At 50.5% G+C, this 25737-nt stretch overlaps 1 protein-coding gene and 1 pseudogene across 1 annotated transcript in view; one reads left to right on the top strand and one right to left on the bottom strand.

Annotated features, from left to right (window-relative positions):
- Positions 1 to 25737, bottom strand: part of Dennd2a (DENN/MADD domain containing 2A) — a gene marked incomplete in the record, with an annotated part of 63713 nt that overhangs the window by 24806 nt on the left and 13170 nt on the right. Inside the window, 5 exon segments of the mRNA XM_013505021.1 lie at positions 1291 to 1341; positions 1945 to 2038; positions 4663 to 4863; positions 16269 to 16390; positions 17762 to 17889. Of these exon segments, the coding sequence (XP_013360475.1) occupies positions 1291 to 1341; positions 1945 to 2038; positions 4663 to 4863; positions 16269 to 16390; positions 17762 to 17889 (596 nt within the window).
- LOC102021458 lies at positions 10735 to 11169 on the top strand (annotated as a pseudogene).

Below are 25737 nucleotides of genomic sequence, written 5' to 3'. Positions count from 1 at the left end.
AGCCCAGGCTGGCCTCAAACTTCCAACGATCCTCCTGCCTCAGCCTCCCGAGTGCTGGGATTACAAGCGTGTGCCACCACGTCCGGCTGGTTTCATTTATAACTCCATAAAAGCCCATTTTCCTGCAGTCAGGAAATGAACTAATTAGTTCCCATTGTGTCTCCCTACAGTGTGTGTTGTGTACCCTTGAAAGATGGCATAACAGCCATAGAGTGGGTGCCCCTCAGACAGAGACCATTCGGATAGATGCCCGCCTGGCTGCACCCCTTGCAGTGACTTAGGTGTGACTTGGCTAAGGAGAGTGTGAGGCCATATGTCAGTCGCCATGGAACTGCAGGGGGACCCAGGCAGGCACTGCGACCAGCGCTTCCCAGCCTTGGTGCACAGACGAAGCAGCCTGTTGCTTATGCTGCCTGTTCCACTCACCCAGTCATTCAGCAGCACTCAGAGGTTACACATTCCCACCGCCTTTCCCTTGAGAGCGGCTTTAACTAACGAGAGTTGATCAAGCTCTTCTGCCAGAACCGAGCAAGACTGACAGAGTGACTAACTGGGCTGCCCCCAGCGGCCTTACCAGAGTCAGACAGGCAGGCAGCGAGAGAGACAGACAGAGATTGCGTCCTCCTCCCTTTGGGGTCTGATGTGAGCCACTCAAGCAGGGAGCCAGGAATCCTCCTCCAGACCTCCGAGGGGACTCGAGAAATCTCGAGGGCATGCCTTCCCCTCGGGACCTGGAGAGGTCCTTGCTCCGTCCGTGAGGGCCGCAACTGGTGACCAAAGAGGTCGGCATAGTCAGGCTTCCTGGCCGATGCACCAGATGCAATGGCAAGCGGAAACGCCAGGATTTGGAGGCAGATTAGTTTACCTTAAGGGCACTGATCAGGATCATTTCCAGAATATCAGGCCCTGGTCTCAGGTGGTGTAGGGCTTACCCTGCATAAGCCAGCAGGAAGCACAGAGGCAGAATGGCCTGTCAATTGGAGATTGGTTTATACACTGTGCATCATAATGACCAGCTATGTATCACAGTGAACGGCTGCTTCTAAGAGACAGAAGCAACCAGAACTGGAACCGGAATGGCTACCAGCTAAGAAACTGGAGTATACGGGTTAGGGAGGCCGTTTTCTGTTACAGTGGGAAGATCGCCACAAGTCTGACACCCCGAGGTCCTGCACTCGGCTAGGCCCCAGTGTCCTCTCAGACACCCATGCCTCCCCAGAAAGCCTGGCAGGACACATGCGCCCCTCATGTGGGGACCAAGGGTCCTGTGGGTGGCAATACTGTCCTCACCTTTTAGCTTTTCCTCAGTGTCGCTGTCCGACTCGCTGTTCTCATCTGTCACTAGGTGAAATACAAGGAAAGACATTGCAAATGTGAGGGCTGGGGATGTAGCTCAGCGGCGCAGCGCCTGCCTGGCAAACGCAAGGTCCTGAGTTCGATTCCCGGTACCCACACAAAAAAATGCAAGTGTGAGTTCTTCTAACGCAGGAAAAGGGATCCAAAATTTCTAGTGAGGGGGGCGTTTTGCCAGCTCTTCAAAGTAACAGTCAAGGGCTGGGGATTTAGCTCAGCGGCAAAAGCGCCTGTGTGGCAAGCGCAAGGTCGTGAGTTCGGTTCCCGGTACCGGAGAAAAACCAAAAAAAAAAAAAAAAAAAAAAAAAAAGTAACAGTCAAACTCTTGGCCTTGCCTAGAGCAATGGATTTCTAAACTCTAGCTCTAGTTAACGGGCTCCTGGATCAGACCCTGTCAGTTTATTTGAGTGGAGCCAGGGAGGTGACTGCTCAGGCAGGACAAGGTGGGGAGACGCACAGTGTGGGTCTCCTGGGCTCAGGTCCCTGCTCCTTGACCGTCCCGGGGACAGCAGCACCATCGCAGGCCCCGCCATGGTGACCCACCCAGAGCCAGCCAGAAGCGGCTTCTCGGAAGTGCGTCCGGGGCCCTACCTTTCCCTGAGCCGCTCTCCGTGGACTGCGACAGCCTCTTCACCCGCTTCCTCCCTCTCCGGGCCTCATAGATGGCATTGATGCGCAGTACCAGCTGCCAGACACAGCGGAAGAACCAGTGTGCGTGACCCTCCGGGCTGCCACCAGTGTCCCTGGGGTGACAGGGGACGCACTCGGCGCCGCCTCTCTTCGCATCATCCGTCCCGTTCTGCCACCCACACCGCAATGACACAGCCACAGAATGTGCAGCATGCTGTCCCCGGCCCCGCAAAGGCCAAGGCAGCAGCTGAGACACACGCTCCCGGTGTGATGGCAGCTGTCCCTCCCGCTGGCGCTGTGACGTCACTCTGGCTTGGGAAGAAGCTTTTGCTTCCAAAACCAAGAAAAGGAAGAGAGAGGAAAACACAATTCCCAGGCGGGGCCCCTACAGTGGGAACCATTCCAAGCATGCGTGAACGGCTCTGAGAGGGACGGGAACAGGGTCAGAGTGGTTCCCGGTCCCCTGACCACACGGAGTACGTGGGCCCTGGAACACCTGCCCTGTCTGCAGGGACAGCTCACATCCAGCCTCATGGACCTTGTATGTGTTCCCAGAGCAGCACACATGGTGCCAAAGTACACCGGTGGCACACGCCTCTAATTCTAGCACTCAGGAGGCTGAGGCAGGAGGACTGCTGTGAGTTCAAGGCCAGCCTGGGCTACCTAGCAAGACCCTGGCTCAAAAAACCAACAACCAAAAAGCATACTGGGGTTCTCTGTTATGTGCTACTCCGGTTGCAGACCAGCGATAGTGTGGCATCTCTGGGGGCTGCATGTGTGCTCAGCGCATGCCAAGCGTGGGGTTCGGTCCCCAGTACTGCCCCCTTCCAATGGATGGTAACCATTTTCCATGCTCTATGAATATTTTAATGCTTATTATTATTTTTGTTGCTGCTGTTTTTTGAGATAAATTCTCATTATGTGGTACAGGCAGGCCTTGAACTCATTATGCAGCCCAGGCTGGCCTCGAACTCACGGTGATCTTCCTGCCTCAGCTCCCAAGCGCTAGAATTACAGGTGTGTTCTCCCATACCCGGTCCCCTTGTATCCTAAAATCGGGTCTTGCTAAGTCACTCAGTTGCCTAGACTGTGCTCAAATTTGCAGTCCTCCTGCCTCAGCCTGCTGAATGTGGGGATTATATCAGTTCACACAGAATCAACACGCAGTCTGCAGTCTGTGGCAGCGCTCGGTGGTACAGAGCTCAGGTAGAGTGTGCAGGGCCCTGGGTTCTATCCCCAAGATCATAAAAAAATAAACAAAACAAAACAAGAACGTAGCCTGCACCGTTCCCGGGGCAGGGCCAGACAGAACCTAGGAGCCCTCCCAGCCTTCTAGCAACAGAACAGCGAACACTTCCTGTTTCCCACGTAGCCCCAGGGCTGCAGGTCTTCAGCCTCGCCTGGCACCTGCCCTGCCCTTCCCCATGCAGCCCGGCCAAGGAGCTCTGAGTTCGCTTTAACAAGGTGCCGAGGCAGGGCTGTGCCGTGAGGTCCTGGCTCGAAATGGATCGATCACACTGTCAGGAGCAAGCTGCTTATGAAGCTGTCCTTGACTTTCTTTCAGGCGGATGGACAGATGGACGGACGGGCCACTCTGAGCAATGGGACACATCTGCTAGATGGTGTCCCACCCCCGCGCCCCCGAGCTCATCTGTACAACCCTTTACATGCTCTGTGTATAGCAAGGCTCCTGAGGCCCAGGCTGGCCTCCAAACTCTGAGTGATCCTCCTGACTCAGCCTCCCAAGTGCTGGGATTACAGGCATGTGTCACCACATGTGTAAAGCACATTCTTATTCCCAAAAATAGAAGGCTGAGGCTGAGGGAAATCCATACCAACCTAGTCAGACCAGTGCTTGTCATCTAGCTCCCTACTATAAGCGCCATGCTTTTGCAGCTCAGTACACCGGTGCCCGGAGCTAGTGCCTCCCCAGGTCTCACTTCTCCACATAGACATGAGTACAGCCTGTGCTCCTCCTGTGACCCTGCCTCCCATCAGCTTAACCCCAGTGTCCTGCAGACCCAAAAAGGGAGGGGAAAGTCCCCGCACGGGACCAGGGGGTCAGTGAGACAGCATTGTGGGGGGACACCAGAGAAAGCAGGAAAGTGGGATCCACAGACACACAGGAGGTTAGGCCAGGCTTCGGCCTTTCACCCTGGGGACAGCAGAGCATCAGATGCCCTCTGATGACAGCTGCCTCCCAATACACCCTGGCGCCATCCCGGCAAGGTCAGGCCAGGGTGGATGTGGGGCTGGTTTTGAAGATAAGGAGACAGCCCTGGGAGCACTATCTGAAGCTGGGCGTGGTGGCGTATATCTGTAATCCCAGTACTTGGGAAGCTGAGGCAGGAGGATCGCTGAAAGCTAGAGGCTAACATGGGCTACACAGTGAGTTCCGGGACAGCCTCAACTGCAGAGTGAGACTCTATCTCAAAAAAAGAAAAGATTGTCTTCCGGTATCAGAAGAGCTGTTGAGGCAGGGAGACGGATGGCTGAGAGGAAGGCCACCGGACGGAAATAATGACCAGGACAGAGGCCGGGGTGTCCCAGCCTGCTGGCTTCTTGCGTCTGCCTGGCCTTCCGGGACATAAGGAGCTCAGGACCAGAACGAGGGTCCCACCTGGCGTCCTCTGCAGAAAAAGGCAGCACGCCGAACAGGAAGTTCACAGTGAGGGTTACCTTGGGGATCTTTCTCTTCCGCCTTCCATTCTGCAGGTCTCCAAGGTTAAAGGTGGTGTCATCGGGGCTGCTGGGTGTCGAGGGTGGGCTGGTTTTGGGAGGGGACCCTGCTCCGTCCCGACTCAGCTTCCTCACGTCCAGCAGTCTGAAGTTCCTCCTCTCTGAATTCTGCCGGAAAAAGGCAGGTTTGGACAATGACTGCTGTGTGAGAGAAGAGAAGGCAGAGTGATCAATAAGAGGACGGACTGCAGACAGCTGGAGGAGCTGGTGATGGAGACCCTGGGTCCAGGCAGGTACTGGAGCGTAAGGATGGAGACAAGCACCCAGCCCGGCTCAATCTGACTTTACAGATGAGTCTTGTGTGTTTTGTTTTGTTTTGTTTTTGGCTGTACTGGGGAGTGACCCCAGGTGTTTGCTGCCACTGAGCAGCAAACATCTTTTATTTTACTTTGTTTTGTTTTTTGAGACAAGGTCTCATTGTGTAGCCCAGGCTGACCTTGAATTCACAGCAACCCTCCTGCCTCAGCCTCCCGAGTTCAGGGTTATAGTTGGGTGCCACCACACCCAGCCCAGACGGGACTTTCTGACAATCCAAGAGATATATACTGGGAGATATAGAGCTGAGGATGGCTATAGCCCAGTGCTGCTCTGTGACCACTCAGCGACCCCCGTTCACTGGATTCAGTTAATTACCCAGTGAAATGAATAAATGCCTGGGGAAATGGGAGTGACCGGTTAAATATAAGATCCCAGAACACACCGCAGAGCTGTTCCCATAGCCCTGCATGTGGACTTCTCGTGAGAACTCAGAGCAGGTTTCCACGCGATGAGCTAGACTAAGCAGTCAGCCTGAGGGGTGGGATCCCAGCGCCGCCTCTCAGGACCCGTATCTACAAGTTCTCGCGGTTTTCCTCGAGATTTGGACTGCAGAAAAGACACAGGCGCCAGGAAGGACCTGCTATCCTGCCTTTCCTGGCAATAGTGCCTTTGCTTCCTGCGGGTACCCTTTCACTGCTTCTTCCTCTCACTCAGTCCAGGCTCAGTCTGCAGAGCCAGCTTCCCCTTCACTCTTCACTCTTCACTTTTACTTTTCAAGTAAACTTCGCAGCTTTTTTTTTTTTTTTTTGCTTGCTTCATTCAGTTCTTTGCTCAAGATGGGGAGAACCTGGAATCGGAACCCATCCTTGCGCAGGGGCCATGCTAATCTCTGTCTCGTTCCAATTCTGGTATATGTGCTGCCGAAGCCAGCTTTGGAATCTTAATCCAGAAGGAGAGGCGAGCCCGGAAATGTTCATTTGGTGAGCCAGAAGCAGCCACCTAATAACCCCAGGGCCTTGTGTGTGTTAAGCACACACGCTACTATTGAGCCACACCTGCATCTCTAGTATCTTATTTCCAAAACAAATTTTTTAAAAACAAAAAGTCAAAACTGGGCATGGTGGCACATGTCTATAATCCTATCATTCGGAAAGCTGAGGCAGGAGGATTGCTGTGAGTTTGAGGCCAGCCTGGGCTACATCGAGAGACCCTGTCCCCCCCAAAAAACAAAAAGAAAAGTCAAATGAAAAACCTGTTCGGAAATTCAGGGGCTGGCAGCAGAGCATTTGCCTAACATGCATGACGCCCTGGATTCAAATCCCAGCACAGCAAACAGAAAAATTTACAATTCAATGCAGGGCTCATTTTCCTGATATTACAACAAATTAATGAGAAAAAGATTAACAAGTAAAAAAAAAAAACAGGCAAAGAATGGTAAGTTTATAGAAAAGGAAATACAGTTTCTTAGATATATGAAGAGATTCACAGTTTCACCTATAAAACTAAAACTCTGGGGGCTGGGGATTTAGCTCAGCGGCAAAAGCACCTGCCTGGCAAGCGCAAGGTCGTGAGTTCGGTTCCTGGTACCGGAGAAAAACAAAAACAAAACAAAACAAAAAAACAAAACAAAAAACTAAAACTCTGTTGAAGAAACACTTTACACTCAGATTAGCAAAGGTTTAAAAAAAAAAAAAAAGATAATTTAAAACAAGTGTTTTGGCCCATGCCTGTAATCCCAATACTTGGGAGGCTGAGGCAGGAGGACTGCTGTGAGTTCAAGGCCAGCCTGGATTACACAGTGAGTTCAAAGCTAGTCTGAACTACATACTACATACTATAGTGAAACCCTGTTTTAAATCTCCCCACAAAAAAAAAAAAAAAAAAAAAACCACCAAAACAAGAAAAAGCAAGAAGGCAAACAAACACAAACCTACAACATGATAACTAGGACATACCTATAATCCTAGTATCAAGAGCTTAAGGCAGGAAGATTGCAAGTTTAAGGCTTGCTTGACAAGTTAGCAAGTTAGACAAGTTACCTTGTCTCAAAATTTAAAAATCAAAAGAGCTGGGAGCTGGGCATGGTGGCGCACACCTGTAATCCCAGCACTAAGGGGGCTGAGGCAGGAAGATCCTTGAGAGTTCAAGACCAGCCTGGGCTACAAAGTGAGCTCAAGGCCAGCTTGAACTACATACTGTGACTCTGTCTCAAAAAAGACAACAACAACAACAACAAAAGCTGGGAATGTAGTTCAGTGACAGAAAGGCCCTGAGTTCTGTCCCCAGTGCTGAAAAAAAAAATTTGATTAAGTCACTTCCAAAACTATGAGAAAATCGATTTCTGTCATTTAAGGTGCCCTCCCCCCCAATATGATAACTCCCTGTATTGGTAAAAGGCAGGGAAAAAGTCACTTTCACACAGTGCTGGTGGGAGTATAAACTGGTCCAACTCCATGGAGCACCTAGGGATATTAACAAAACGATGAAGCATGTGCCCTTTGACCCCTTGAGGAATCCCCTCCTCATACACACATGCTTGTGCCAGGTACAGGTTATATTGTATGGAGTATACAGCACTGTGGCATGATTTGTAATCACAAAGTATTAGAAATAATATAAATGTCTATCAACAGAGGCTGGCCAAAAAAATTATAGCACACATTGTAGATTGCTATGCCAGCAAGGATCAGATTTTTTTGTGTGTTCTACTAAGGAAAGTGCTGGGATGTAGCTCAGTGGCACAAGCATCTGCCTGGCAAGCGCAAGGTCCTGAGTTCGATTCCTGGTACCAAAAAAGAAAAAAAAAGATTGGGACATCACTACTAAGGAAGGTTCTGTCAAATATATGTTATTATGCATAAAAGGCAAAACATAAAATAGTACAGTATGCTAATTTTTGTGTCAGTGTGTCGTAAGGTACAAAACTATTGGTATATGTGTAGAATAATTTTGGAAGAATAGCTCTGTATAGATCAAGACATTGACTCAGCATAGTTGCTCTAGAAGAGAGAAAAGAGGGACAAAGGCAAGAGAAAAATTTTCATTGTCTACTTTGTTTTTTTTTGGTTTTTCTCCGGTACCGGGAACCGAACTCACGACCTTGCACTTGCCAGGCAGGCACTTTGCCGCTGAGCTAAATCCCCAGCCCCTTCATTGTCTACTTTTTATACTGCTTGAAGTATGATCCATGTGAATCTATTTCTTATCCATTACCATAAGGAATTATAGCCAGGCATGGTGGCGCTTGCCTGTAATCCCAGCATTCTTCAGGCTGAGGCTGGAGGACTGGAATTAAAGCTCAGCCTAGGCCACTTTAGTGACTTGTTGAGAACTTGTTTCAAAATGAAGAAGGAGCTGGGGACATAGCACAGTGCAAAGGCCCAGTTTCACTCCCCAGCCCTGTGCAAATCACCAGTAATATATCACAGAAGCAGAAAAACCCCGTGACAAAATCCAACACCCACTCGTGATATAGCCTTGAAGAAAAGAGGTGTAGAAAGACCTTCTCTCACTCTGGTAAAAGCCACTTACGGCACCCTTCCTGCTAAGATCATATGAGATGGGGAAAACTCAAAGCATTTCCTCTGAAATCAAGAACAGCACAAGGATGCCCACTTTTACCACTCCTCTTTGGCACAGTACTTGGAAGTTTAGCCACAGTGATCAGGCAAACAAAGAAGTAAAAGGAACACACAGGAAACGAAGGCAAACTGTATTTGCAGATGCCGTGACTCCCAGAGGTAAGAAACACATTCACCAAAGGAGCAGGATACAAAATTAAATAAAAATCAGTAGCATGCCTTTACACCAACAAACAAGAAACCCACTGAGAAAGAAATCAGGGAAACAATCCCACTCACAATAGCTTCAAGGAATTACCTGGGAATTACCCTCACCAAGGAAATGAAAAACCTCTACAGTCTTCTGAAAAGCAAGATTGAAGAGAACATCAAAAATGGAAAGACACCCCGTGTTCCTGGATAGGCAGAACCAATACTGTCAAAAAGGTCACAGTACCAACAGTGATTCTGCGTTCTTCACAGAACTAGAAAAAAAAAAAAAAAAAACCCTAAAATTTTTATGGAATGGGAAGAGACCTAGAATAGCAAATGCAATCCTGGGCAACTAAAGCAAAGCAAGAGGCACCACTATTCCAGATTTCAAGTTAAAGCACAAAGGGACGGTGATTAAAAACAGCAGAAAAATAAACATGGTAAACAGTGGAACAGAACTGAGGACACAGAAACAACTCCCCACACCTTCGGGCTTCTGGTCTCCAACAAAAGGGCCCAAAACATACGCTGGAGAAAAGACAGCATCTTTAACAAATGCTGCTGGGAAAACTGGTTATCCTCAAGCAGAAGACTGTCTAGAACTGGGCGTGCTAGTGCACGCCTATAATCTCAGCACTCAGGAGGCTGAGGCAGGAGGATCACTGCAAGTTCCAGACCAGCCTGGGCTACAAAGTGAGTTCAAGGCCAGCCTGAACTGCATAGAGAGACCCTGTCTCAAAGAGACCAAGAAAAAAACTTCCTAAAAGAAAAGACTCAGTCAGAAAAATGACAATGGAAATGAATAGACACTTCTCAAAAGAAGTACAAATGGCCAGTGGCTACATGAAAAAGGGCTAGGCGTCTTTGGCTGGTAGAGAAACGCAAATCAAAGCCACACTGAGATTTCATTTTTCTAGAGGAAAGAATGGCTATCCCCCAAAAACCAAAGAACAACAGATGCTGGCTAGGATGCGCAGAAAAGGAGCTCTTCTACTTGGCTAGCACCGGTGTAAACTGGTGTCATCAGTATGGAGGTTCCTCAGAAGACTAAAAGTAGAAACTCCTCTTGACCCAGCTATACTTCTTCCAGGTGTCCTACTGAAATTTTTTTTTTTTTGGTACCAGGACTCAAACTTGCAGCCTCGAGCTTGCTAGGCAGGTGTTGTGCCACTGAGTATATCCCCAGCCCCTGAGACTGTTATTATAGTGATACACGTATGGCCATGTTCCTACTAGCACAAGGCGTAAGAGCTCAATCTAAGAAGCAGCCTACATGTCCATCAGCAGATGAATGATAAAGACAATGTGGCGTTTATACATGACACAGTACCACTTTGCCATAAATAAGGATAAATTCGAGTCAATCTTAAGAAAATGGGTGCACCTTCAGGCCATAATGCAAGGGAAATAAATCAGACATGAGCTAAATATTGTGTGGTTTCTTTTATATGAGAAATCCGAAGTATAAATAATTTAGAAGCAAAATAAAAGACAGGTAATAGGAAACAGGGAGATAAACTTTGCAGGGATGGGAAGGGGATCTGGGAATGGGGAGATGGAGAGAGGGGAAAGGAAGGGCAAGTAAAATGGATCAAAATGTGGTATGTTGCTGCCGGGCGTGGTGGTACAAGCCTGGAATCCCAGCAGTCAGGAGGATCATTGTGAGTTCGAGACCAGCCTGGGTTACAAAGTGAGCTCAAGGCCAGCCTGAACTGCATAGCAAGACCCTGTGTCAAAAAGACAAAAAAAAAAAAAGCAGTATGTATGTGTACCAATTCCCCACTATGGATAGATTTATGATGTATTACAAACATATACTAATAAAAAAAGGAATAAAATATAATTGTAAAATAAAGTAAAATAAGACATGTTAAAAAATATTTTTTCTGCTGTAACCCGGCTCAGTCCCGTTGGTGGGTAGAGGCTTGGGCAAGGTCTCCTAATCCGCCGCCATCTGTGATTGAGGGTTTCCCCCACAGCCATGGGCAAGTTCAGGAAACCCGGGAAGGTGGTGCAGTCCTGGCTGGACGCTAGTCCAGATGCAAAGCTGTCATCGTGAAGAACATCAACGACGGCACCTCCGACCGCCCCTACAGCCATGCGCTGGTGGCCGGGATTGACCGCTATCCCCGCAAAGTGACAGCCGCCAGGGGCAGGAAGAAGATCGCCAAGAGGTCAAAGATCAAGTCCTTCGTGAAGGTGTACAACTACAACCACCTTATGCCCACACGGTACTCCGCAGACATCCCCCTGGACAAGACGGTGGTCAACAAGGACGTCTTCCGAGACCCGGCCCTCAAGCGCAAGGCCCGGTGTGAGGCGAAGGTCAAGTTCAAGGAGAGGTACAAGACTGGCAAGAACAAGCGGTTCTTCCAGAAGCTCCGCTTTTAGATGTTTTTGTTTCCATCATTAAAAATTTTAAAAAATAAATAAATAAAAGAATCCCCTTATATATTTTCTTTTGTTTTCTGAGACAGGGTCTCACTATGTAGTTTAGGTTGGCCTTGTGCTTACACCAATCCTCCTGCCTCAGCCTCCCAGATGCTGGAATTATATGTGTGCGCTAAGACACCTAGCTTACTTTACATATTTTCTAACAGTACTTCCAGGGCTCACATTTTGTGATACTGTATTGTTAGTCTCTTTTTAAAATCAATTAGTTAATCAAATTTGATAAAAGTACATAAAGCATCAAGCAGAATTCTTTTTGCTCTGTTCAGTAGGCATTTGATAGGCCATTGCCTGCTTCTGCTATGACGCTGCGATATTTTTCATATTTTAATGTGTGAACTGCATTTCTCTTCAGCACACTGCTTATGCTGTTTGTCTGTCTTATGCAACCCATGTTTTTCCTATCATCATCATTATTATTTTTGTTACCAGGAATCTAATTCAGGACCTTGCACTTGCCAGGCAGGCAATTTCCTATTATTTTGGATGAGTTTTATATTGAACAGGTATTAACTATTTGCTAGTTTTGTTGAAATGTGCTTCTTTCATTTATTTGTAGTTTGTATTTGTAGCTTTACTTTGGATATATAACTGCCTCCCTCCCTCCCTCCCCTCCCCTCCCTCCTTCCATCCCTCCCTCCCTCCCTCCTTTCCTTCCTTTGTGGTACTGAGGGTCAAATCCAGGGCCTCATGAATGACAGCAAGTACTCTGAGCTACACTCCCAGCCCCATGTGACTTTTGACATGAAAATCCATTCATCTTCCCCTTTGTGACTCATTTAATCTCTTCATTCTTTGCCTAGAAAATCGATCTCTTTTTAGAGCTGTACTAAATGTTTAATTCTTTTTGTTTCTGCGTTTTCTTGATTTGTTTTTCACATATTTTATTTATTAATCCAATGGTAATTTATTTTACAGTATGTTAATCTAAATCATCTTGCCCCAGACTAATTGATCCCATTCCATTTAATGAATGAGCCTTTCTTTCTCCATCGATTTATAAGGCATGAGGGGCAGGCGGTGTGGCTCAGTGGTAGGGTGCTGCTCACCACCCACAGCACTGAAGGAAAGAAAGAAAACAGAGAAGAAGGAAAGCAAAGGAAAGGAAAGGAAGGAAGGAAGGTTTACAAGGTATATTTGTCATTTCTTAGGCCCTCCTGGCCTAGGCCTGTTTTGTTCCAGTGAGTTCTCCATTCTTGCTTAGCTCAAATAGTGTGCAGTAATAATTTAGAACATTTTCTTTTTGAAGATTTCCAGGAATAAAGACTCCCAGCCTTTCGGATAGCCAACTCCACTGTTTCACCATGGGTCTACAAGGAGCCATAAATTGCTTCATACGGAGGAGCTGACCCAGCTGGTTACTACGGACATCTTAGTTGCACACTTCACAAAGAAGGAGCGAGAGCAGGCCCTCTTCCTTTTTGCACTGCCGGGGGCCGACTCCAGGGGCGGCCTGGCGGACTGGCGTCCTCCCGGCCTGAGGTCTGACTTCCCTGGAGCCCCCTGAGTACTGAAGGAGCTGAGTGTGCCAGGTCCTGGCCTGGGCGTATGGGTAGGGACCATGGGTGGTAGATAAGCCTTGGGGGTAGAGTGACCTGGTTTCAGACCCCAGCTCAACCTTCTCATCTGAGTGGAGTAAATATGTAAAAAGACTATGTCACCCTAGTCCAGGGTCCCTGTGCTGTACTAGGAATGGGGGCAGGGGCAGAGAGGAAAGAGGAATCCTTCTCAGGAGCCTGTTTCCGGTCCACAGGCCCAGCTGCACACTGCCCCTTCCCAAGGGTGCTCTCCCACCTGCTGCCCACAGGCAGGAGCTAGTAGCATGGATGCCCCAGAGGTGACTTTCTTTGACTGGCGGAGGTGGATCTGCCTCAGCTACTCCTAAGGTCCAGATGCAGCCCAGATGCGGCAGAGGCTCAGTGAATATCTGCGGAGCTAAGTGGAGGAAGTGGTGAAGCCTGCAGCTGTCCCCCAGGACGGGGGCGCAAACCAGACACTCGGATGTGGGCGAGCAGAGGAACGAGCGTGGACCCAGCGCCCCGCGGATGACGCGTGCGGCCCCACACAGCTTGCGAGAATCAGCAGCGATCAGACGCGAGCCCTGGCTAGCTAGCTATGCTGTCCTCTGCGGGCACCGCGCCTGGACAGCCAGCGCCGCTGACGTCGCCACTGACAGGCTCGCCTCTTCTGGAGGCAGAGGCTCTAGGTTTTCTTCACCTGGCAGGTACAGGAAGAAAGGAGTGCTCAGCCCGATGCAGGGCCTCTTTGGGCAGGCCTCCTGCCTCAGCCTCCTCCTACGTGCTGGGGTTACAGGCTTGTGCCACCACACCCGGCTCTGTCTTTTTCCAACTGTTTTACCCACTATAGGAAAGGAAGGATTTCCTAGATAGTTTTTTGTTTGTTTGAGACAGGGTCTCGCTATGTAGTTAAGGCTGGCCTTGAGCTCACTAGGTAGCCCAGGCTGGCCTTGAACTCAGTGATCCTCCTGTGTCAGCCTCCTGAGTGCTGGGTCACACGTGTGCACCACCATGCCTGGTCCCTAAATGTCAAAGGCAGATATATTCCAATGAAAACACCAAGGACATCGCCAAGGCAGGCAGGAAGTGTTAACTGTTGGCTGTCACAGACTACTCATGACCCTACTCTTTGCCACAACGAGAGGAAAAGGACAGCTGATGAACTTGGGCAGCTGGTGAACTCTGGGGTGGGTCTGCCAGACTGGCAGCAGGAAGCCTCCCTCTGTGATGGCCAGTGCAGCCCAACCCCTACATGCTGAGCCCAAGGATGGCGCTGCTCTCAGGCTGCAAACTGATCCACGGTTGTCCAAGCAGGGGATTTGAGCAGACACTCGCAGCCTGGATTCGGCCTTCTTTTATTTAATTTTGCCAACAACTGAATATTGTATAACTAATGCTAGTCCTTTTGGGTGACACAAAGGAACAGAATGCAAACTGAGGAATCTATAGTGAGTTAGGGAGTTGTTTTGTTTTGGCGCTTGGGAGTGAACCCCGGGCCTCACACGTGCTAGGCAAGTGCTCTACCACCGAGCTACACCCTCAAACGCTAGGAAATGTTTTTAGGACACAGGACATGATTTTAAATGGCACTAAAATCATCAGTGCAAGAGATGTCCCAGTGCAGTTTAGAGTTCAGCGTGAGATAAATGCCTGAATATGCAGACAGTCAGGGAAGAGGGGCCCTAGGGCTGGGAAGGCATAAGAAACTTAACTAAAGGGGGCCTCACGGAGCTGGCCCTTGGGATAGGGACAGAGGTCCAGGTGACAACCAAGGCTAGATGCAAAATTAAACTAGTACTGGGGTCTGCAAATTACTGCCTATGAGCCACATCTGATCTGCCATAAGTTAAAGACAGTTTTAGTGGGGTTTGAACCCAGGGCCATTATACTAGGCTATATCCCCAGCTCCACACCCCCTTTTTAAATTTTGTTTGTTTGTTTGTTTGTTTTGTTTTTCATTTTTTTTCCGGTACCGGGAATCGAACTCACGACCTCACCCTTGCCAGGCAGGCGCAGTGCTGCTGAGCTAAATCCCCAGCCCTTAAATTTTTAATACTGAGGCAGGGTCTAGATGAGTTGCTAAGCTTCCCAGGCTAAGCTCAAACTTACAACCCTTCTGCCTCAGCCTCCCAGAGTGCTGAGATTATAAGCACGCACACCACATTCAGCTTGATTTTATATTCTTAAATGGTGGAAAAATAAAGAGGATTTCATGATGAGTGAAAAGTTATGCAAAAGTTCAAATCTGAGTGCCCATCAATAAAGTTTTATTGCAACACAGCCACAGCCACCTGCTTACAGACTGTCCTCGGCTGCTTCACAGCACGGCGCAGCGGTGGGGAGTTATGACAGAAACCACATGGCCTCAATATTTGTTCCCTGGCCGATTAGGGGAAGTTTGCTGACTCTGGGCCAATAACACCAGCGGGCACAGGGAGGCTCTGGCCCGTAGGGAGGGTCTGCAGGTAGGACTGTGAGAGACCAGGTGGTAAGGGGTGCTTAGGGTTGAATTTAATGTCAAGCTAAAGAACATGAGCTCTCCCCACAGGCAGTGGGTTGAAATTATCCCCACATCATGCATACAATGGTATCACCTATGTGAGTATGGCAGAAAATTCTAAAAGGCTCAAAAGGGTGTGCTGTAAAAAAGGCAGTCGGTCTTGTGGTGTCAGACCCCAGGCAATGCCTCCTTGGCACCTGCGTGTCCATTCTTAGGTCCTCGTAACCAAGAGATTCTTATAGACAAACACACACAAGCTTCCGGGTATGTGTATTCTCTCATTTAAAACCCACAAATGGTAGCATGTTATAGAAATATTGTTTTGCCGGGGATATAGCTCAGCGGCACAAGCGCCTGCCTGGCAAGTGCAAGGTCCTGAGTTCGATTCCCGGCACCAAAAAAAAAAAAGTACAATTTAGAAATACCGTTTTACAGTCTGCTTGTTAGTCTGTATTTCCGTTTGTCCTAGTTAGGACTGTCTTCTCAACAGCTACATGAGATGGATATATAGTTTTTTCTTTTGCAGTACTGGGATGGAACCCAGGGTTTGTGGGTGCCAGCCAAGTGCTCTACCCCTGAGCTACACCCTGGCCCTTTTTATTTTGAGACAGGTTCTCACTAAGTTGCCAGAGTGGGCTCCAAACCACAATTCTCCTGCCTCAGCTTTCTTTCTTTCTTTCTTTTTTTTTTTTTTTTTGTCTGTTTGAGACAGGGTCTCCCTATGCAGTTCAGGCTGGCCTTGAGCTCACTTTGTAGCCCGGGCTGGCCTCGAACTCTCAATGATCCTCCTGCCTCAGCCTTCTAAGTAGCTGGGATCACAGGTGTGCACCACATTTATTTACCACATCTGAGGAGGCCCTGGGCCGGAAACCTGCTGGCATTTTGGGAGGCTCTGTGAGGCAGAGGGTTCCAGAACTAGAAGCAGGAAGAGCGGTCAGGCAGGGGACAGACAGTCCCAGGAGCCAGGCTGTGAGGGTGACCTGAACTCTGGGTGCTCAGGGCCACCAGCTTGGGCCCCTCTCCTGCCGCCACTCCAGGGGCTCGTACCTTGGTGGGCGTGTCAGGGGCGGACGAAGTGGGAGAAGCGGGGGAGGTCAGGACACACTTCTGGCCCAGGCAGTGGCCGTGCAACTCGATGTCCTCATACGGGTTCTCCTTCATGGGCGGATCTGCGGCCAAACACAACAGGTGAGGAAGCGGGGGAGGTTTCCTTCTGGGGACACCGAGGCCAACACCGTGGGCTCTCCTGTGCTGTATCTCGGCTGTTTTGCTCTCCGTCACCCTGCCTCTTCCTGACAGACCCTGCTTCCCGCTGGGGTAACTCCCTGTCTCCCTGATGGCCACCACGGAAGATCAGCTACTCCCAGGGCTCAGCACTCCGGATCCAGGTCCGGGCCACAGTGAAGCGTTCAGGGAAGGCTCACACCCCAACTGAGGCAACTGCTACGTGGCACTCCAGCCTCCAAAATCAACAAGCAGGTCTGGCCAGGACAAACCTCGAGGATTTCGCTGGGACCCATGGGCCACCATGGTAACGCCCAGATACCATCCCCAGAGGAGGGTATGGGACTTCAGGGGACAGGCGGATCGCTGTGAGTTCGAGGCCAGCCTGGGCTACAAAGTATGCTCAAGGCCAGCCTGAAGAACATCATGAGACTTTGTCTCAAGAACATGGAGAGAGAAATGCAGCGCTCATGCTCACTTTTGCTCTGAGAAGCCCACTCTGGGGGCAGCAACCCAGGCCAACCCTTCCACCCAGAAGCTCGGCAGAGGGCACGCCCTTCCTCCAGGCCCAGCCCAGCATGGACGGGTGTGCGCATGTGTGTCTGCTGCAGCCACCCTGCCTGCTGCGCATGTGCAACACACAGGGGTGTCCCTTCCTTCGTCCCTCCCCACCTGAGTCCCACCTCACCGAAACCATGATGCCTGAAGATTTCTGAGCTCCCAGATACCCTCAGAGTTGAAGCCCCATTTTGGCAACTGAGAGGAATCCGTAGGGCTAGGCCAAAGTTGTTTTTTTTTTTTTTAGTTTTGAGACAAGAGCCTTGCTATATAGTTAAGGCTGGCCTCAAACTCACAGGGATCCTCCTGCCTCAGCTTCCCCAGTATTAGGATTATAGTTGTGCCACCCACACCCAGCCCAACATTCTTTTGCTAAGCTGACATTCTCCTCATCAGTGACGCCCTGTGAGAGCAACACTCCTGGGGTTCCCTCAGGGGCCTGCTGGTCTGCAGGGCTCTCTTTTCCTACAATGACTCCTGCAATTTCGAGGTCATTTGAGAAACTGGGTCTACTCCGTTCTCCCCAGTCTGTAAGTCCCCTCCCTGCAAGGGGTTATCAATACACAGATGACAGAATGAGTTCAGAGAAGTCACCAGCTCAGCATCACACAGCTAACGGCAGAACCAAGGTCGCAGGCAGGCTGTGGGACTCCGGCTCCAGTTCGGGTCCCAGCCCCAGCGCCCTCCTTCCCTGGGCACAGGCTACGCAGAGGAGCAGAGCAGCGCCCCCTACCGCCCAGCCAGGCAGGGCCTCTTACCCAGAATGTCCTCATACACGTTCTCCTCCGAGAGAGTGCGCGTGCGCCCCAGCCTGGTCTGCGCGTACCAGTCCGACCTGCCGCTGTCCGAGGGGGACTGCAGTAAGTCTTCGAACTCATAGGACTTCCTGCATTGTGCAAGACGGAGGAAGACACCACGCCCTGGAATCAATTTCCGCTGGCTCCAAGAATACATAAATACATAGAAATATATCTATCGCCTCTCCAAATTTCCTTCTTGGAAACATTTTTTTAAAAAATTTTTTGGTCATTTTGGGACAGGGTCTTGCTATGCAGTTCAGGCTGGCCTTGAGCTCCCTTTTTTTTTGAGACTGGGTCTCCCTGTGCAGTTCAGGCTGACCTTGAGCTCACTTTGTAGCCCAGGCTGGTCTCGAACTGGCAAGGATCCTCTTGCCTCAGCCTCCCAAGTGCTGGGATTACAGGCATGCACCATCACGCCCAGCTTGGAAATATTTATACTACTGAAATCAACTCTGCTTTTTGTAAAAAGTGTGAATATCTATGCTTCAGCCAGGTATGGTGGCACATGCCTGTAATCCCAACACTTGGGAGGCTGAGGCAGGAGGGTCACCACAAGTTTGAGGTCATCCTGCACTACGTAGTGAGTTCAAGGTAGCTTGAACCACATAGCAAGACCCTGTCTCAAAAAATAAATAAATAACAACAGGAACAAAACCAAAAACCAGAACAAAAGAAAAAGGTCAGTGCAAAAGCCTTGGGCTTAATCTCCCGTGCTGAAAGCAAAGCAAAGCAAAGCAAGCAAGCAAGCAGCAGGCTTTTGTTGGTAAGAATATATGATTATGCTAAATAAAAATGCCAATAAGTACCTACTGAAAGTGAAAGGAAGAGACAGATGTGAAATGCAGAGCTGCCACCTCAGGGCTGGGGGAGGGCGGTGTCCTCTCTGCACCTCACCCTTTCGGACCTCCCACACTAGTAGAGTCTTGGGGGGCTCAGCCCGCCCCTCCGCTCGCTCCTGTCATCTGCAGGGACGCAGAGGATGGAGGGCGGGGCCCCAGGGAACCGCGCAGGTGGATGCTCCGGTTCGCTGCCCGGCGCCGCTCCAGCTGTCTAGCATAGCGCCTTTCTATGGTGCGGGTGACAGAGCACTCGGACGCTGAGGAGGGGCCTCAGGCTCGGCTCACACTTGCAGCCCTCCTGCTCGGGCCTGCCAGACGCCGGGATCACAGGCCTGCGCCCCCACGCCTGCCTCCTTATCTAGTGGTGTGTGTCCCCCACCTCAAGTGCAGCCCCGGGGCTGGCCTCAGCTTGATCTTTCCCTCGCTCCTCCGAGTTATGGGGTCCAGATGGCCCCCGCCCTCCCGGGGCTCACAAATCACGGTGTCCACACATGCGGAACGGTCTGCTGCATGTGTGGGGTGAGGGACTGCAGCTGCTCACCTCGGACGCTCAGTGTCTTTGTTTCTCTGCCTGTGTTTCTGGGCGCGTCCCAACCCTGGGGAAGGAGCCTTTCTGGTGGCTCCAGGGCTTAAAGCAAACCTGGATATGGCTTCCTAAGAAACCCTTTTGTATTGCATTGTATTGTATTTTCCTGAGACAGAGACTAGCTATGCAGTTCGGGCTGACCTTGAACTTACTTTGTAGCCCAGGCTGACCTCAAACTCACAGCGATCCTCCTGTCTCAGCCTCCCAAGTGCTGGGATTATGGGTGTGTGGCACCATGCCTAACTGCCCATTTGAACAATGGGTAAGAACCTCAAAATCAGCAAGTCCAGAATTGGACTCATTGTTTTCAAGGGGTCAGGGCCTCTTCCAGACTTGCCGTGTCAGGAAGACCAGCCAGGTGTTGGAGTCCTTACCCCAGAAGTTGCCTCAGAACCCCTCTCTGACTGCCCATGTCTCAACAACCAACCGGACTTCAGCCCCAAAGCCTCCCGGGACCCCAGTCACCTGTCCGTCCCCCACAGGAGTTCCCTCACTCTCCCCAGCCCTACGGACCCCATGTTACCACCAGGAGGATCTCCTATGGGTGCAGACCTGCGTCTCTTCCTTCTCACACACTTCCGGGTGCTGCCCGCTGCTCTGCGGCAGAAGCCCAAATCCTCCTGCTCTATTGGGCTCTTCTTTTTTTTTTTCCGGTACCGGCGATCGAACTCACGACCTTGCGCTTGCCGGGCAGGCACTATGCCGCTGAGCTAAGTCCCCAGCCCTCTACTGGGCTCCTCTGGAGCTGCCTCCAGACTGCACTGCACATCTGCTAGGGCCCTCTGACCCACCAACACCATGGCTGTGAGACCTTCACCTGTTTGTCACCCTCCCCAGGCTGAAGGCTTCCTCTGCAGAAGCCTGTAACTTTGTGACTAGCTGAGCACTTCTAACCATTGCTAGCCTAAGTTCCACTGGGGCAGGGTCTCCATCTATCCTGTTCATTACGCTATTCCTACGTGTAATGTGACATAGGATGACAGCGAATGTTTGCTAGTTGGGTAAACGAATGAATGTTTTTGTTTTTTTGAGACAGGGTCTCACTATGTGGTCCAGGCTGGCCTTGAATGCCTATGTAGCCCAAGCTGGCCTGGAACTCGCAGCGATCCTCCTGCCTCAGCCTCCTGGGCGCTGGGATTGCAGGTGTGTGCCACCATGGCTAGTTTAAAAGCTACTTTACAAGGGTGCATTTACAGCTCATAATTTACGCCTACTTCAGCTGCAAAAGTTACTTTTTTTGATCGGTTAAGTGAGCTTGGCTAGCCTGGTACCCTCCACCACTCCAAACACTGCTCGAGTGGGTCAGAAGCCATCTGACTTCCCCAGACTGCCAGCCGCAGTCTCCCTGTGCCCGTCCATCCTGAGCGGCCACCGCGTCCCTCCCTCATGGCCCGCCCCAGCCCCGAGTCCAGTCATACCACCGGGAGTGCAGGGCAGGAGCTACAGAGAGGCTTCTCGAAGCTTTTAGCTTGCATTCTGTGCTCCATTGATTCACATGCTACCAGCACTGGCTTTCTGTTTGTGTTCATGTTACATCCAAAACAGAACTGTTACACCTGTATTCCCAGCTACCTGGGAGTCTCCAGCAGGAGGATCACAGTGTGAGGCCAGCCTGGGCAACTTAGCAAAACCCTGTCTCAAAATTTAAAAAAACCAAAAACCTTCTAAATGAGGGACTTGGGGATATAGCTCAGTGGTAGAGTGCTTCCCACTGTATGCATAAAAACCCTGGTTTCAATTTCTTGCCGGGTATGGTGGTGCATGCCTGTAATCCTAGTACTTGGGAGGCTGAGGCAGGAGGATTGTTGCAAGTTCGAGGCCAGGCTGGGCTACAAAGTGAGCTCAAGGCCTGCCTGAATTGCATAGCGAGACCCTGTCTCCAAAAGTCAAAAAACAAAACAAAAAAAATTCTAGTACTGCCAAAAAGAAAAAAGTGATGTTAAGAAGAAAAAAAAAAAAACTAGCTCTGTCCACTAAGTTGGTATCCAAAATCAAAAATGATTTCCATCTTCCCATGAGAAATAACACATGACAATTACTCTTTGTTTAGTTTTGCTTGTTTGTTTGAGACAGGGTTTCACTACATAGTTTAGTCTGGCCTTGAATTCACTATGTAGCCCAGACCAGCCTTGAACTCTCAGCGATCCTCCTGCCTCAGCCTTCTCAGTGCTGGGATTACAGGTGTGTGTCACCATGCCTGGCAGTATGACAGCGACTCTTAATAACATGGAGTTGCAACCTTAGAATAACAACCATGGTGTCTGTTTTCTAATGCAACCACTACTGAAATAAATAATTCTGCTTAATGAAGTTTCTCAGAAGACTTCAAAGTTACTTTTGCTCTCAGCTTCGAATCAATCAGCAGTTTGTTCCTCTGAAGACTGAACATTCAGGGTTCGACCCTGAGAAGGGGCTGACATCTGCCCTGAGCTATCTCATAGGGACAGCAGACAGGACAGCACGGCTGGAAATGGGGCCTCCACCCAGGCAGCACGCCCTGGGGGAAATACCCGTCTCTGAGGGCGAAGCGATGGGACCAAGAACCACACAGTGTGACTTGGAAGCCGCACACTGACTGAGGTTTCATGTCCTCAAACAGCTCCGCAAGGCTTCCACTAACGCTCCAAGGGAAAGCTGCATCCGCACCATGCCAAAACAATCAGCTGCAAAGTTGAAATTTTGGTCAACGTAGTTATTCGGTTTCACAAAGACCTGAAAAGCCAGTCACGTGATCAACTTCTACTCAAGCTAGAACACTGGGATCCAGGCGCAAACACGTAGGGTATGCAGATGCGCGTGGATTCGGGACGCTGCCTGCACTTCCAAAATCCTGGCTCTTCCTGTTAAATGTCGGCCCTCGGGCATTCCTGCCAAAGTTATTACACGTGCTCCATAAAACACAGAAGCCAGAGACTGCTGCTGCAGGTGCCTTCTCTTTGGAATTTCCTGCCGGGAGAGCGTCTCAGCTTGCATTTCAGGACTGAAGGCGTAAGTCTTTGCATTTCATTTCCTGGGGCTTTAGAGAAATAAAGGAAGAGCAATAAAGGGAAGAAAGAGGGAGGGAGGAGGGAAGAAGGGGAGGGAAAAGTAGGCAGAGAAAAGAAGGGCAAAAGGAAAATACACTTTCTGAAGCCGAAGATCTGAGCCTTCTTGTCTGTTTCTAACCGGCCAGGAGAACGAGGGGGCGACATGGCTACGGTCACGCCCTCGACACCCCGGCCTCAGTCGGCTCCTTCCGCAGCCCTGGCCTGGCTCCCCTCGCCCCAGAGAGCCAGGGAGGCCGGCCCTTTTTTCTCAGGAGACGGCAACACAATAAAGCGCATGCTTTATTTTGTCAAGAGTGGAAAGGGAACATCTCACCCTGGTCGCCTCCACTGTACTATTTTAAACAAAATGAAAAACCTAAAGCCAAAAAAAAAAAAAAAATCTTAAAACAGCGGATGCAACCACATTCAAACTGGCCAAGAAAAATTTCATCTTTGGCCCGAAACCAAGAAACTTTAGCTAGTTCTAAAGAAAATGCTGAGGCCTGGAAACAGCAGCGGGGGCTAAGAGAGACAAGATACGGGACGAGCTGGTCACCAGGTGGTGCTTCTGCCCCACCAGCACCCGCAGGAAAGGTTCCAGTTTCCCGGGCGGCAGCACGGGGGAGGGCGTCTTGGGAGGAGCAGGCTGGCAGGGCTGACTCAGGAAGTCTTGGGCCAGGGGCACCAAAGTCAAAGGCTATGCGGGAAGGGAGGGAAAGGGGACGTCAAAGGAATTAAAATGCGCTGCGTCCAAGCACCAACTTCCCACGAGGAATGCAATCGCCACGTGCCGCAAATATGTACTAATACAAATAAAAATAAAAATTTTGAAAAGTGACTATTAGGAAGCTAGGTGTGGTGGTGCACACCTGTAATCCCAGCACTCAGGAGGCTGAGGCAGGAGGATCACCAAGAGTTTGAGGCCAGCCTGGGCTACAGAGTGAATTCAAAGCCAGCCTAAACGGCATAGCAAGACCCTGCCTCAAAAAAAAAAAAAAAAAAAAAAGAGAAAAGAAAAAGCTATTAGGGAAGGTGGGCTTTAGCACCAGTTTAAGAAAGCATTTAAATCGGAGAAGAGTTGGTTATGGTTTTACACACCTGCAATCCTAGCTGCTCAAGAGGCTGAGGCAGGGGCTGGGAATTTAGCTCAGCGGCAAAGCGCCTGCCTGGCAAGTGCAAGGTCGTGAGTTTGGTTCCCAGTACCGGAGAAAAACCAAAAAAACCAAAAAAAAAAAAAAAAACAAAACCAAACAATCAAGAGGCTGAGGCAGGAGGATGGCAAGTTTGAGGCTACCCTGTGCAATTTAGCAAAATCCTGTCTCAAACTATACTTTAAAAAGGGCTGTGGATGTAGTTTAATGGTAGAACACCCCCGGGTTCATTCCTTAGTACCCGCACACACACCAATCAGAGCTGAAAGGCTAGGGTGAGTGTGAGCTTAGCATGTATGAGCCTTGTGTTCAGTCCCCAGCACCAAATCCAACTCCCGACCCTCCAAAGAACTGGAGATGGATCGCAACTTTCTCCAAACCTAGAGAAAAAAGTTTTTACATTCTTCTATAGTCTTCACGTAGTACTGGTACCAAAGCCTGATAAACACAGTGCAAAAAATCCAGGAATAAGCTGAACATGGTGGTGCACACCTGTTAGACCAGCACTAAGGAGGCTGAGGCAGGAGGATCACTGTGAGGTGGAGACCAGCCTGGGCTACAAAGTGAGCTCAAGGCCAGCTTGAACCGCATAGCGAGACCCTGTCTCAAAAAGACTAGAGAGGTCCCCTTGCTCCTTGGTGGAAGTAACTCAGTGAGGAGTGGCGCCATTTAATAAGAGGGCAGCTGTTTGGGGCGGTGGGTAGTGTTAGGATGGAGAGCTCAGGTTTGGGGATGACTGGCAGAGGACTTCCTCCAGAGACCTAACTTTGGGAATCCCACGTCGTAACCAGCATTTCAAACCATGCACTGATAGGGCGTTTTAGGGGTGAGTGGAGGGGAAGAGGGGAGTCCCTGGTCTGATCCTGGCCGGGGTGGGCAGGGGTGAGGCGGAGGTGTGACCCCCACACATGCGGCAGAAGGGGACGAGCCCCAGAAACCTCAAGAAGACACAGTTTCCAGACGGCATTGGTCAACAGCTGTCCTCAAATACCGAGGTGTCACTTAAGAAGACAGAGTCGGCAGCTGGATTTACTGAGGTCGGTGCTGCTGGGGGCCTCGAGGGAAGGTGGCCCACACCCAGGGAGATGGCAGAGTGTACTGCAGCTTTTACTGCAATGAAATTGTCTCTCTCTCTCTTTTTTTTTGGGTAACGGGAATCGAACTCAGGACCTTGCCCTTGCCAGGCAGGCGCTTATACCACTGAGCTATATCCCCAGTCTCTCTTTTTTTTTTTTTTGTCTTTTTGAGACAGGGTTTCGCTATGCAGTTCAGGCTGGCCTCAAACTCACAGCAATCCTCCTGCCTCAGCTTCCCAAGTGCCGGGATTACAGGCATGAGCCACCACGCCCGGCATGCAATGAAATTCTTAAGTGTAAATATTCACTGTATGTTTCGGTCACCTCTTGTAACTTGTTCAAGGTCACACAGAGGATGACAGGCCAGGGTAGACCCAGTCAGTGTGTCTCCACAGCCCGCAGCAAGGAAAGCCACCCCAAGAGCGGGAAAGATCCAAGCCCGAGTAGGCAGCAGGGACTGCAGTTAGTAGACTGCTCGTTTCCCACAAGTTCTTCACAAACTGTTGGTTACTGTCCCACTGACCAGTCCTTCCCACATCCAAAGGGTAATTATTTTTAATGCAAACACTCTCTTTTGAGCACTAAGAGCAAACACAAATGCATGAACCAGTTCCAGCATTTCCAGGCTAACCAACAACTGCCTCATGCTTTGACGTCTGCAATTCCAGCCCTGCGGGAGGCTGAGGCAGGATAATTACCAGTTTGAGTCCTGATTGGGCTAAAGCCACACTTTGTCTGAAAATGACAAACAGAAAGGGCTGGGGATACAGCTCCGTGGTAGGGAGCCCAGGGTTCCAATCCCAGCGGGGGCGGGCGGCAGAATAGGAAGCGGGAGTCTCCTGAACGGATCCCACAGGCGCTAGGCCACCAGTCGTCGCCACACCTACCTGTGGTCGGCGCTGGGCCGAGGCCTCGCTGTCCCCCGCCTTCTGCTCACGGCCGCGGGCGGCGGGGACTCGGGCCCGGGCGGCGAGCGGTCCTTCGCGTCGCTCGCTCGCCGTCCCCTGCGCCCCCTCCCCAAATCCCCCCCGGGGTGCCGGGAGAAACGGGGCCTCGGCCAGCTGGAGAGGGTGGATGGGGAAGGAGGCCGCCGGGTCCCCTCCCCGCCGCCCCTGAACAATGAAAGGAGTCGACCTGGCCCCCGGCCCCGGCCGTGGCAGGAGGTGACCCCCGCCGCGCCCCCGGCCGGCGCGTCCCGGAGGGGCCGTTCCCGGGGGGCCTCACTGCTGTCACCTCCACCCGCCGCCGGGGGACGG

This window comes from Chinchilla lanigera, unplaced genomic scaffold (assembly GCF_000276665.1).
Source record: "Chinchilla lanigera isolate Chin_1 unplaced genomic scaffold, ChiLan1.0 scaffold00093, whole genome shotgun sequence".
In the NCBI taxonomy this organism is placed as follows: Eukaryota; Metazoa; Chordata; class Mammalia; order Rodentia; family Chinchillidae; genus Chinchilla; species Chinchilla lanigera.
This window is presented reverse-complemented; position numbering and strand designations above follow the sequence as displayed.